General features: G+C 34.2%; 1 protein-coding gene across 1 annotated transcript in view; it reads left to right on the forward strand.

Moving 5' to 3' along the window:
• The window catches only part of DNAJB14 (DnaJ heat shock protein family (Hsp40) member B14), a 49,495-nt gene that overhangs the window by 2,380 nt on the left and 32,120 nt on the right, over nucleotides 1-14,995 (forward strand). The window contains exon 2 of the mRNA XM_045792442.2: nucleotides 14,012-14,183. Coding sequence (XP_045648398.1) covers nucleotides 14,012-14,183 — 172 coding nt within the window. The remainder of the gene's footprint in view (nucleotides 1-14,011; nucleotides 14,184-14,995) is intronic.

Consider the following 14,995-nt stretch of genomic DNA (forward strand, 5'->3'; position numbering starts at 1 on the left):
TTCTGTTTGTTTTTGATAGTAGCCGTCTTAAAAAGTATGAGGTGATACCCCGTTGTGGTTTTGATTTGCATTTCTTTAATGATTAGAGTGATGTTGAGCATGTTTTTATATGCTTGTTGGCTTGTTTATATCATCTTTGGGGAAATGTCTATTCAGGTCCTTTGCCCATTTTTTAAAAATAATTATTATTAAGGTGTTGAGAGTAGAACTCAGGTGATTGACAGAAAGTAGGTTTTTTTTTTTAAGATTTTCTTTACTTATGGGGGGCATGTGCATGCAAGTGGGGGGAAGGGCAGAGGGAGAGAGAGAGAGAGTGGGAGAATCTCCAGCAGACTCTATGCTGAACGCAGAGCCTGAGCGGGGCTCTATCCCATGGCCCTTAGATCATGACCTGAGCTGAAGTTAAGAGTTGGATGCTTAACAGACTGAGCCACCCAGGCACCCTTGCCCATTTTTTAATTGGATTATTTGTTTTGTGGTTGAGTTGTCAGAGTCCTTTATATGTTTTGGATCTAAACCCCTTATTACATACATGATTTGCACATTTTTTTCGCCAATTTCATTCTTTTGATTGTGTCCTTTGATGTACAGAAGTTAAGCTTCATGTAGTCTCATTTGTCTGTTATTGCTTTTATCGCCTGTGCTTTTGGTGTCATATTCAAGAAATTGTTGCCCAGAGTTAAAATTTGCATACTCTAAAAAAAAAAGAAAGAAAGAAAAAAATTTGCACACTGTATGAATGCATGATTTTATTTTAGCCATTATCTAGTACTAGAGGGACAGTTTTAACATTAAGCAAGTAACCACTCAAGACAGAATACCTTGGCTTTTGAAGCCTATCTTCTCCACTTAAGAGCTGTAACCTTAATCTTGGGCAAGTAGCATAACCTCTCTAGCCTTTGGCTCTTTCATCTGCAAAATGGGACAATAATGTACCAATTTCATGGGGCTGTTGTGAGGATTAAAGGAATTAATACATGGCATTTAACAGTAAGCACTCAATATTTTGGGTATCATTTCTATTTAACAAGTGTGAGCCTCTGAGAGGCTTTAAACTTGTGGCTTATCATTCTTATATAAACACTTTGTTGTTCTGGTTGTTTGTTTAATGCTTCCTTGAGAAACTTTCTTCTTTCAGTGTTTTTTTCCCTTAACTAAGCTCTATGCCCAACATAGCTTGAACTCACAACCCTGAGATCAGGAGTCATGTGCTTTACAGACTGTATCAGCTAGGCACCCCTATCATATAAGCAATTTGAATCAGTCTGCTAAAGGATACTGTAAGATATCAAAGCACAACACAGTTGTTGCTCTTAAAGACATGAACATAGAAAAAATTAAGAAAAATAGCAGTGAATATTAATAGTACAATGTCTTGTAAAGGCAGTCTGTGTTTACCAAGTAAAGTGATAGTTACAGTTGTGGAGTGGTCAAAAAATCTTGGTTCAGATGCAGACTTTGCCTCTGACAGTTTTGTAACCAGGAAGAAGTTACTTAGCATCTCTGTCTTCTTTAGTTATGTGCCAAACGAAGATTTCATCACAGGGCTGAGGTGAGCATTAGCTGAAATAAAGTTATGATCAAATACTTAGCAAAGTGTGTTTTACATAGAATCTTCTCAGAAGATGTTTAATGGAATAATTTAAGAACTTAGGGGAGGGAAAGGTCTAGAACATTTGTGTAAGTCCTGAGAAAATATTTAGTATAGAAAGAAATCGAAGCTACCGGTTAAAATGAAATTTTATCCCTGCATTTCTCCTATTCTAGATTACTACCAAATTCTTATAACTCTGAAGTTTCCTCTGGATGTGTTTTCATACTAAGAGGGGCAAAAGAAAACATTGCATATTGACTTTCATTATTCTTATACAGTGAATGGGAAAATGTGAGAGTAAATTCTAACTAAACTCGAGAATTTTTATCCTCTTCACATTTTATTTTTGCCAGGTGAGCAGTTTGATTGATAAAACACTTAAAAAAGTTGGCAAGAGTTTTCCTTGAAGAAAAGCTTGATTTTCAAATGGATCTAGGACATTATTGCTTTCTATGTTTTTAGTTGAGAATATTATTTTATGGATCATTTATTGCAGTGGACTTCTAAGTGAATTGAATTTTACAAATATTCAAATATTTTCATACAACGAGTTTGGTTTATGTTCAAAAGGTTTGATATATATGACTAGCTACTACATATTCTGGAAAAATAATGTCAGCAGGAAGAAAAGTAAATTACTTTTTAGTTTCTTAAACTGTATATTTATTGAATTATTGATATGTTTTGTACTTTCACAGAGGGATACAATCTCACTGTTTTAATGCTTTACATTGCTATTTACTTAGTATCAACTTTAGTGTTTCATACTAATTTGGGGCAGTTAGTATAGATTTGGGTTGTTTTTTTTTTTTCCGAAGAAAAGCATTTTGATTGTTTTCAGAATTTCTCAGTAACTTGAACCAGATTGTGGCCTACAACTTCAAAAAAGGCCATCCTGTGTCTGCTTTAATGAATGGTTAACTCATGTGTAATTTGCAGCATCTTTCTGTGCGATAGCGATTAAAATAGTCCTCTATTTTTTCCCTCATGTGAGAGATATATGTATGGCATTTTCCTTTTTTTCTTACTACATTATTTTAAAATTTAAATCTAATTAAAAATTCAAAGTTCTGTCCCTCTTTTGCCTCACTTAAAATAGTAAAATAAAGCTTTTCAAACTGTCGTTACACATCTGGATTAGTAGCCAACCTATTCCTTTTAAGGCAGTTCCATTTTCTTTCTCTTTCTGACTTAATTAAAATTTAGTGATGAGTACAGATTATACATTTGGAACAGTTATTTTGATAACATCGAGTTAAGTGTTATAAAATGATCTCCAAATTTCAGCCAATAGCCAAAGTGTTTCAGACATTATAGTTAAAGAAAGAATACTGAATTTGGTTTTGAACCTTAATTTAATAGTTGTATGACCTTGCATATGTGACTGTTTTTTGGAGCCTCAATTTTCTCATCTCTAAAATGGGGATACATTTATTCAACACACATTTATTGAATCCACACTTCTTTGTGGCTGGGGAGTCAGTGAACAATAAGATAAAGTCCTTGTCCTCTTAGAGCTTACATTCTACAGGAATGGAGTATAATGTATCTGCTGGACATAATAATGGCTCGATTCCTGTCATTCTTCTTTCCTTCTTGAAACTTAGTTATCTCATCTGTAATTTTCACAGGATTATTATAAGGATATTTTATTAAGTGCTTTAAGAATGTCATGTATTATTACTAAGCTGGAAGTATTTGGATACTGCCTTGGAGTCAACAGTATAATATTTGTCTCTTTCTTTTCTGTCATTTGTAGTTACCTGTTTGAACGCAAAACAATTGCTTTTAGTTAGGATTGCTCTCCATTTAGATTCAACTACTCATTCCATGCTTCGTTAACATGTGGTTCCCCCTATTTGGCTGCATTCATTCCTTGTGCTATGCTGTCTGTGTATATAGCCATCCCTCCCCTAGATTAAAAAGTTCTTTGCCATCAAGAACCATTTTAATCTTAATTATTCTTTTTACTTCCCTGGTACTTGACAGTATTTGCTTTGATACGTATAAGCCTGTATTGTTTGGAACAATACCTGTTTATATAACATTATTCCCTTCAATAAAGATGATTTGCTAAATAATTAAATGAAAATCTTATAGCTATCTGGCTTAATATGCTAATATATTCATAAATGAAGCTTTTCAGTAATCAGATAAGTATGCAAAAATGTATATATAAAAATTGTCACTAGCAAAATTTGGAAAGTATAAATGTTCATTAGTGGGAATCGATTAAATAAATTACATTGCATTCAGATACTATGCACCTATTAAAAATAATAACGTGCCTCAATAATTTTCCATCCGCTGATCCCTTCACCCTGCTCATTGGCTGTAAATCCCCAGCTGTCTGTGCCGAATTTAGAGTTAAGCTTGATTACTCCCCTATTGCAGTAGTCCTGAATAAGATAGATAGATAGATAGATAGATAGATAGATAGATAGATAGATAGATAGATAAAGTGGACGGATATTTATTGATATAAAATGAAATACACGATGTATAATGAATTGAAGGTAATCTGTCAACATATGTAGATTATTCTTTTTTTTTTTTAAATTTATTTGACAGATAGCGAGAGAGGGAACACAAACCGAGGGAGTGGGAGAGGAAGAAGCAGGCTCCCAGTGGAGCAGGGAGCCCGATGCGGGCTCGATCCCAGGACCCTGGGATCACGCCCTGGGCCGAAGGCAAATGCTTAAGGACTGAGCCACTCAGGCGCCCCTATATGTAAATTATTCTCATTTTGTTTAAGCATACATAAAAAAACTTGACAGCTAACTAGAGTAACTAGAGTCAAATATACCAAAATGGTTGGGTGATTTTCTTTTGTGAGATTTATAAGTGATTTTTAGTTTGTTATGGCTCTTTTAATGAGCTAAGAAACATTACTTTTACAATCACACAAATAAAAGCTGTTTCTGGTTTGTGAAGAGGAGGAAAACATCCATTTGTATTTCAGATTATGTATTCTTACTTTAGATTTAGCTAATAGTGGACATTCTATATAACAAGTGTGCAGTAGAAGCTTATGAAATAAAAACATCTTGGTTCTTCACTTTTGGATGATTCACATAAACATTTTTAATACCATATTTACTCTTTCACTAGTCTTTAACATGGAGTATTCTTAAATTAAATGCAGATTCTGTCAAAACCCCAAAAGCAAAGCAATAGGTGTGGAAAGCGAAGGCATAAAATGATGTTGTATAATTGTGAAAACCAAAAGTAAATGCGGTCTGGTTTATAAGTACTGTTTTTGCCCAACTAATGTTTGTAATAATGCACATTATTGCAAATGAGATCTCATGTGATAACTAAGACAGAAAAATCCAATGTGTTCTGAATTCTGGCAGTGTTTGAACCATACCAGTGTTGAATCATACTACCTTCTCGGGCATTAGTTCCAGAAATTGTTAATATGGAAAGCCTTGCTGATTCTATTTTTAAGATGACAGAACTGGATATTGAGACACAGAGGTAATGGAACTTGTCCAAATTTTCACTCTTTGGAGTCAAAGAGTGTTTGGTGTGAGTGCATGTATACACATAGCCATTGTTAAGCAGAGCCCCTGTACATGAAATTGTAGAAAAATTTTTAGTATCATAAACATGTTGAAAATATAGAACGACAGTATGATCCTGCTTCACCAGTATTCAGCATCTGGCTATTAACCTGGAAGATGTCCAGAAAAACACTGGAAGATTATTTTTGTACTAACATTGAAAGGGAATGTACAGATAACTTCTAATTAGTGTGCATAGGGACTTTGTGTCCACCTGTAAATACTAAACACAAAAAACTATTTTCATATCTGACTCCACAAGTTCTAAAAAATTTTTCATTTATTAGCTGAACTACTTCTATAAAGAGATATTTCCCCTTTCCTGTCTTACGGTTACATAGTGGTACAGTTCATACAGGAAAGACAAGTGCTTGATTGCTTTTATCAGTTTTCAAGAAAAGGATTTGGTTCCCTTTTATTTCTCCAAAAGCAGCTAATGAGTATAGTTGACCCTTGAACGACATGGGTTTGAACTGTGTGGATCCACTAATCAAAATTTTTTTTGGCTAAATACAGTACTATAAATGTATTTTCTCTTCCTTATTATTTTCTTAGTAACATTTTTTTCTCCAGCTTATTTTATTGTAAGAATACAGTATATAAGGGGCGCCTGGGTGGTGCAGTCGTTAAGCGTCTGCCTTTGGCTCAGGGCGTGGTCCCGGCGTTATGGGATCGAGCCCCACATCAGGCTCCTCCACTATGAGCCTGCTTCTTCCTCTCCCACTCCCCCTGCTTGTGTTCCCTGTCTCACTGGCTGTCTCTCTCTCTGTCAAATAAATGAATAAAATCTTTAAAAAAGAAAAATACAGTATATAATACATATAACATACAACATATATGTGTTAATCAAGTATTTATGTCATTGGTAAGGCTTCCTTCCTGTCAGTAGTAGGCTATTAGTAGTTAGGTTTTTAGTGAGCCAGAAGTTATATGGGTATTTTTTAACTGCGTGTGGATTGGTGCCCCTAACTGCTGGGTTGTTCAGGGTCAACTGTATTATTTTTTAGGTCCTTGGCCAGTGGGGAACCCTTTAACATTTAGCTTCTGAGTATAGACAGATTCCCAATAGTCTTTAATAGTTAGCTTGCTGTTTGGTGTAACAATGTTTCAGGCTCCTCTTGCACATTTTCTGGGATAGATCTGGAATCAATCATATCTTCAGTAAGTTTCTTTTAGTGGAAAATGATGTTTCAACATCACAGTCTGGCACTAAGGATGCTGTAGTTACCAGATTGTTCATTATTTCTGGTTTTTTTCAGTGTACAGACTAGGAAATAACTTCTTTTTTTTTCTAAAGCTAAAATAGCTTATGAGTTTATACTTTTACTTCTCATTCAAATTAAGCACTTTGGGGTGTTAAATTTCTCTAGTTTATATTTCTTTTTTTTTTTTTTTCTTTTCCCCTAGCTTATATTTCTGTTTCCTTCCTTCCACAGTAGTAATGCTGGTTCTCAAGACCATGGTAAATGATAGAATATGTCATGATCTTTTTTTGCTTTCTGCCTCATCATAAACTTGCATCATAGTTTCAGAGTAGTATTACCAATAATATTCCCCTAATACAGTTATTGAAAAGTTAAAAATTTTAGCATATGCTCTCCCCATTTTCCCTCCCCATTTCAAGTTTTTTCAAATTTTGAAATAATTTAAATTTCTAGAAAAGTCACAAGAATAATATAGACTTCCCTTGTGTATTTCACTCAGGCTTCCTATTTTGATAAAATTTTACTACATTTGCTTTATCATGCCCTTCTTCTGTCCTTCCCCTGCCGTCTCCCCCATCCCACGCATACATGTACAATTTGTTCTTACTGTATTTTTTCCTGAGCCAGTTAAGAGTAAGTTGTAGACAGGATGTCCCGTTACCCCTCAATAATTCAGTGTATATTTTCTAAGATAGGGACACCCTTATATAACCACAGTATAACCATTAAATTAATGAAATTAATGCATGTACCTCATTCAAATTCTGCTCATCTTCCCAATTATGTCCTTGGTAGCAAAAAAGACATATGTTGCCTTTATTTGACATGTTTTATTCTCCAGATACCATCTTTTCTCTTTTCTCCCTTGACCTTGACATTTTTTATGAGCATAGGCCAGTTATTTTATAGAATTTCCCTCAATTTGGGTTTGACATTGCCTTGTATGAATTTTTGGCAGGAATACATAGCAGTGATGTTGTTTTCTTAGTGTAACATACCAGGAGTACGGTCTTAATTGATTGATGCTAATTTTGATCACTTGTTTGAGTTGCTGATTGTCAGGTTTCTCCATTCTAAACTTACTTTGTTTCCCCTTTGTAATTAATAAATATTTTGTGGGAAAATACTTGCAACTGTGTAAATGTCCTGTTCCCCAACAAACTTTACACAACTCCTTTTAGCGTCCATCGATGATTCTTTCCTGAATAAATTTCTAATGGCTGTCAAATGGTGGTTTTTAATTCTGTCATTCCTTCTATAATTTATTAGTTGGCATTCAACTTTATTTATTAGTTTTGATTCATGGATTCCTATTTAATCCATTACTATCATTTTTTTAAAAAAGATTTATTTATTTGAGAGACAGTGCATGGGTGAGTGGGGGGGGAGGGATAGTGGGAGAGGGAGAGAATCTCAAGTAGACTCCCCACTAAACGTGGAGCCAGAGGTGGGGCTCAGTTTCATGACCCATGAGATCATGATCTGAGCCAAAACCAAGAGTCAGACACTCAACCAGCTGAGCCACCCAGGCACCCCCATTGCTATCATTTTTAATTTTGATGCTCAGATTGCCTCAGATTTAGTCAGGAGTCCCTTCAGGCTGATTCCTGTGTCTTTTTGACATGTCTTCATCACTCTTTGAGCTTCCTTACTTTTTGGCACAAAAAAATTTTCAGGTTCACTTTTTATTTTATTGTCCTGGGAATCAGCTATTTCTCCAAGGAGCTCTTATTCTTTTCAGTGGTCAATGGTACTTGGAAACTAAGATATACACGTTCGATAGGCTTCTTGCTACAGGGTTGTCATTGCCTTTGGGTCCTCTCAACAAAACTAAGAAATATACGTATGTGTGAATGTATGTATGTATATGTATGTGTATGTGTATCTGTGTGTTATATGTGTTTGTATATGGGCATATACACATTTATAGTCATTTAATCTTAATTTTGATATCTGTGGAACACTCGCAGACTTCCCTTTCAGTCCACCAGCGTTCATTCTAGTCTTCTCTGTTTCCATATTTGTAATGCCATTCTCAGCCCTGTTTTTGGCTATAACTGCCCTCTTGGTTCCAATAAGCTTCCTTCATCCAAGTGTCAGCTGCCAAAAGGTAGAGAAAGAAAGGGAAGAGAAGACCAATAATTTTTTTCAAGTAAAAGACAAGCCAGAGGAAGCCCAACATTTTAAAAATATTTGAATCTGTCTACAGTGTCAGAGCTTATTATTATTATATACTATATGCTCTTTCTTTTAATTGTCATTAGTCTTATTTCTGTACGTCACTATACATTTAGTTCTCACCATCAGTCCTTATATCAATGTATTTATAATTATTTTGGATTCCTGAAGCTTGTTCTCTAGTAGATTTCTAGGAAGGGCTTGTGGGAACTATGCTCCTAAGTTCTGGAACATTGAAAACCATTCATTTGGGGCCTCAGTGCTTGAAGTTAGTTGGTGCATACAAAATACTTGGCTGAAATTTTCTTTCTTTGGATACCCTAAATATGTTACTCCATTGTTTTCCGCAAATACTACTGATAAGTAAAGTTTGATGACACTCTAATTTTCTTTCATTTATAAGTTATTTTATCTTTTTGTCTAGTTGCTTGGTTAATTTTACTAGAATATATTTTGGTGGTGGTTATTTTGGGTCAGTATTCTTAAGTATGTGATTTGCCGTTTTGTTATGTGATTTTAAATGTTTTTATCAGAAAAGTTTTCTCCAATTATTGTTATATTGATTTGATTCCCTTGCTTTATTTTTCTTTTTTAGGACTCCTATTATATGAATGTTGGGTAATGTTTAACTGTTTTCAGTATTTGCCATTTTTTTCTAATTTTTTGTCTTTTCATTTTTTTAAATTTAAAAATTTCTCCTCCTTTTAATATTCTCTTTTGCTCACACAAAATTGTCTGTAGTTTATTAATTCCTTATTTCTTCTAGTTTAGTCTTCTTTTTTTGAATTGGTTTTTTTTTCTTTTATTTCTTATTGTTTCCTGAGTTTTTTAACTCATTCTTTTTTACATACTCTTCTCAGTTTTGCCTGCTGTGTTGTAATATAGAAAGTCCTCGTGGTTATTTTAGAGATCTTTTGTTCTGTGGACTGACAAATGCCCTGTTACTGTGCTCCACTTCTTCCCACACAGATGGTAAAACCCACATAGATCTTATAGCTATTGGTGGTTCATCCCCACCTTCTGGTATTTTGGGATTTTGTGCATGAGGCTTTGATTTTGCTATCTAATTGCTCATATTTTATAAGGGACTTGGCAGAGATTTAAAATTTTAGCTGTGGTCACATCCTTCTTCCCAGAATTCTTACAAAATTTTTGAGAATTTTTGTGAACCACTAACCTCTAGACCATGCTGGCTTCTGCTCTCAAGGTTAACATTATGATTACATTAAGTACAAACTAAACTGTAGTTAAAAATTAACTGTATAACATATTATACTTATCTTGTTAATAACTAATAGGTTGCTGTCTAAGAGCCTTTCTGTGTCATCTACAACTAGATATCATAAAAACAATCTCTTACGTCTTTGGTGACCTCTTGAATGCATTAGGTAGGAAAAGATATGGTAGAAGTGCACACACACACACATATGTATATGATATAAATAATAAAACAACTATATGCTTACAAATTTGCCAACACTGCTAGTTGATCTTTAAAAATATACATGTAACAGCCCTATTGAGATATAATTCACATAAGTATAATTCATTCATTTGAAGTGTACCATTCAGTGCGTTTTAGTACATTCACAGTTGTGCAACTATTGCAGCAAACAATTTTAGAACATTTTCTTCACCTCAAAAAGAAACCCTATACTCATTAGCAGTTAATCTTCATTTGTCCTCAGTTCCACCCTTTCCTCCCCACGAGCCTTGGCAATGACTAATATACCTTCTTCTCTGTACATTTGCGTATTTTATACATTTCATATAAATAGAATCATACAATATTTGTGACTTTTTTTTTTACTGAGCATGTTTTCAAATTCATCTATGTTGTAGCATATATCAGTACTTCGTTTTTCCCCAAATTTTTTTCAAAGACTTTATTTATTTATTTATTTATTTATTTATTTATTTATTTATTTATTTCAGAGAGAGAGAGAAAGAGCGCACGTGCGTGCACACACGAGTGGGGGCAGGGGCACAGGGAGAAGCAGACTCCCTGCTGAGCAGGGAGTCCATTGCGGGGCTCAATCCCAGGGATCATGACCTGAGCTGAAGGCAGATGCTTAACTGACTGAGCCACCCAGGCACCCCCTTTTCCCCAAATTTTTATTTAAATTCTAGTTAGTTAATATACAGTACAATATTGGTTTTAAGGATGGAATTCAGTGGTTCATCACTTACATATAATACCCGGTGTTCATCCTAACAAGTGCCCTCCTACTAGCCATCACCCATCTAGCCCATCCCCCACCCACCTGCCTCCATCAACCCTCAGTTTGTTCTCTATCATTAAGAGTCTTTTATGGTTTGTTTCCCTCTCTCTTTTTTTTCCTCCCCCTCCCATATGTTTTCCTGTTTTGTTTCTTAAATTCTACATATAAGTGAAACCATATGGTATTTGTCTTTTCTCTGACTGACTTCTTTCACTTAGCATAATACGCTCTAGCTCCATGTTGCACCGTGTTGTTGCAAATGGCAAGATTTCATTCTTTTTGATGGCTGAGTAATATTCCATTATATATGTGTGTGTGTATATATATATATATATACACACATACACACACACACACACATACACATATACATACATGCATACACATATACACACACACACCCCACATTTTCTTTATCTTTCCTCAGTCAATGGACATTTGGGCTCTTTCCATTCTTCTTTATCCTTCATCAGTCAATGGACATTTGGGCTCTTTCCATACTTTGGCTGTTGTTGATAATGCTTTTATAAATGTCGGAGTGCATGTACCCCTTTGATTCTGTATTTTTGTATCCTTTGGGTAAATACCTAATAATGCACTGGATCATAGAGTAGTTCTATTTTTAACTTTTTAAGGAACCTCCATACTGTTTTCCAGAGTGGCTGCACCAGTTTGCATTCGGATCAAGAATGCAAGAGGGTTCCCCTTTCTCTGCATCCTCACCAACACCTGTTGTTTCTTGTGTTGTTAATTTTAGCCATTCTGACAGGTGTGAGGTGGTATCTCATCATGGTTTCGATTTGTATTTCCCTGATGATGAGTGATGTTGAGCATCTTTTCATGTGTTTGTTAGCCATTTGTATATCTTCTTTGGAAAACATGTCTTCTGTGGAAGATTTCTTTGGATAAATGTCTATTCACGTCTTCTGCCCATTTCTTAATTGGATTATCTGTCTTTTGGGTGTTGAGTTTGATAAATTCTTTATAGATTTTGGATACTAACCCTTTATCAAATATATGTCATTTGTAAATATCTTATCCCATTCCATAAACTGCCTTTTAGTTTTGTTGATTGTTTCCTTAGTACTACATTTCTTTTTATTGGTGAATAATATTCCATTGTATGGACATATCACATTTTATTATCCATTCATCAATTAATGAACATTTGGATTGTTTCCAATGTTTTTTCTATTGTGAGCAATGCTGTTATGAACATTTGTGAACCAGTTTTTGTGTAGATGTGTGTTTTTATTTCTCTTGGGTATTTGTCTTTTTCAGATGTATGATTTCTTAAATATGTTCTCCCTTTCTGTGGATTGTCTTTCTACTTTATTGATAATATTCTTTGAAGGGACAAAGTTTTTAATTTTGATGAAGTCTAGTTTCCCTATTTTTCTTTGTCACTTGTACTTTTATCTAAAAATGTTTTGCCTGACTCAAGGTCACAAAGATGTATTCCTATATTTTCTTCTAGGAAGAAATTTTTCTTTACTTCTGTATTTTCTTCACACACACATTTAGGTGTGTGATCTGTTTTAAGCTAATTTTTGTGTATGGGGTGACAAAGGGATCCAAATTCATTTTTTTGCGTGTTGATATTCACTTGTCCCAGCACCATTTGTTGACCCACATGTTCTGATATGTAGTATGTTCGTTTTTGTTCAATTCTGTCTTTTCATTTTTATTATGATTATTTCTTTGGTATGAGTTGTCTCATTTTTTTTCTAACCCATTTGTGATCTTTCTACTTAAATTTTTTAAATTGATTTCTTACTTAAATGCATTGTGCTCATTTGATTGTAGAATATATGACTACTTCTTAGAAATTCAAAGAGAATAACATTATGGTTTAGCTATAATGTAGTCAGTGTTTTTATTCCTTGTGTGCCTGTAAAGAATGAATATTCACCAGTTGTGGGGCATAATGTTATATCTCTTAGATCAAGCTTCATAAATTAGACTTTTATATCATTTGTATCCTGGTGATTTTTTTCATCTTCCCAATGTTAGTTAATAACATAAATAACTGTTAAATTGAAATGTGTTAAAATCTTCTACCACCATGGTGGATTTCTCTGTTTCTTCCTTTTAGTTCTTTTTTTTTATGTTTAGTTTTTTTTTTTTTTACACATTTTTAGAAAGATTTTATTTATTTATTTGAGAGAGAGAGGGTGTGAGAGTGGAGGGAGAGAGAGAGTGGGAGAGGGAGAAGCAGACTCTCTGCTAAGCAGGGAGCCTGATGTGGGGCTTGATCCCAAGACCCTGAGATCATGACCTGAGTTGAAGGCAGACACTTAACTGACTGAGCCACCCAGGCCCCCCTTATGTTTAGTTTTAACTTATGGAAAGTTTATAGCATACACAAAAGGAAGGGGAATAGTGTAATCAATCCCTGTTGCCCTCTTGTCTTTAACCTTTATGAATATATGGCCAATCTTATTTCATATATATTTTCTCTACCCTTTCTTTTATGCTCCTGCAGTATTTTAAAGCAAATCCTAGACATAACTATATTATTGTTTTATAGACTCAATGTTTTGATTTACTCATACATTTACCACAGTATTTGTTCACCATCCCTTTTATGTATTTCATCTATCTGGAAGCATTTTCCTTCTGCCCAAACATACATATGTATATGTATGTATATGTGTGTGTGTGTGTGTGTGTGTGTGTGTGTGTGTGTGTGTGTGTGTATATAGTATCCTCTTGTGAAATCTTAGTGGTAAATTTTATCCATTTTTGTTTCTTTGAAATGTTTTTAATTTTGAGCATTTTCTAGAAAATAAGTGCAGAATTAAAGTTGACAGTTATTCTTTCTGAGCATTTTGAAGGTATTATTTCCATGCCTTTTAAAGCTGCCATTGTTATTGTTGAGAAATAAATAGAAAGTCTAATTTCTGTTTCTTTGTAGATAATCTCATTGGCTTCTTTAACAACTATCTCTTTTTCTTGGGTATTCTGTAGTTTCACCATGATATGACAAATGAAAGTGTGTCATAAGGAATTAAATGATTGTGATTTTGAGTTATTATGTTTAATTTCTTCGTATTCTACTTCGAAGTGATGATTATTGGTCTGTAAACAGGGATATAAGGGAATATATTTTATTTAAAAAAACCCTACGGTGAATACTTTTGGAGTACATGATTCTTAATTTTTCAGCTTTTAACTTTCTCCTCAAGATCATGTGTATGTACATGATGTAACATGGCATAGTATGCTTTCTGTATTTTCCTACAGCACTATTGGAGATAATTATGAAAAATGGAAGCACTGCTGGAAATAGCCCTCATTGCCGAAAACCATCAGGTTGCGGTGACCAAAACAAACCTAATTGCACAAAGGATAGCACATCTGGTAGCAGCGAAAGTGGAAAAGGCTACACCAAAGACCAAGTAGATGGAGTTCTCAGGTAGGGATAAGTATGACTTATATCTCAACTATAATTGATACTAATGTAATTTTTAAATATTATAACGCCTAAAAAAATGTGTGAACTGTAATTCAGTGGAAGAACAAACATGGAAGAATTGAACTCTAGGTGTTTTATGCTTTATGTTATTTATCAAATCAGTCTGTAAAGTACCAACTCTATGGAAGGTCCCATCTTTTAAAGTAACTGTAAGGCAAAAGTTGCTTCCGAATATTTTTTCTTGGGGAATAGTATTTCAAATTTTTGACGCAGTATGGTATTTAGATAACTGTATTAAAAGGATAAAAGAGGGGAAAGAATTGTTTTGTCTTTGTGTGCAGGAAAGTAGGAGGATTTCATATGAGAGGAAAATTGAGGGCAATAGCGACAGCATTTTCCAATTCCTGCTTGTATTAATGTAGCACAATTTTTTCGTATTTCTTTAAGGCAATCTTTATATATATATATATATATATATATACACACACACACACACACATATATATATATGAACATAATAATGTCCTCTTCTTTTAATATTTTTCTTACTCTAATTATTCTGCCTCTGTGTTTTTAGTTTTACCTCATGTTACACTTCTACTTAAAGTAGAAGAATTAGGTAGAGTTGGAAGATTGTGAACTGAGTTTGGGGATCTGACATAACTGATTTTATAATTAAGAAAAGATTTTCTGGAAATAAAATGAACCTTTGCGTATGAAACACTACAGAAAATGCTGTTTTGTTTTCTGCTACAGCTTAGGGAAGCTGTACTGATATTGTACTGATGTTGCTCTCTAGGGAAACTAAAGTG

The sequence above is a fragment of the Ursus americanus genome, chromosome 8, assembly GCF_024610735.1.
Source record: "Ursus americanus isolate L20-20 chromosome 8, mUrsAme1.1.p, whole genome shotgun sequence".
NCBI classification, from domain to species: domain Eukaryota; kingdom Metazoa; phylum Chordata; class Mammalia; order Carnivora; family Ursidae; genus Ursus; species Ursus americanus.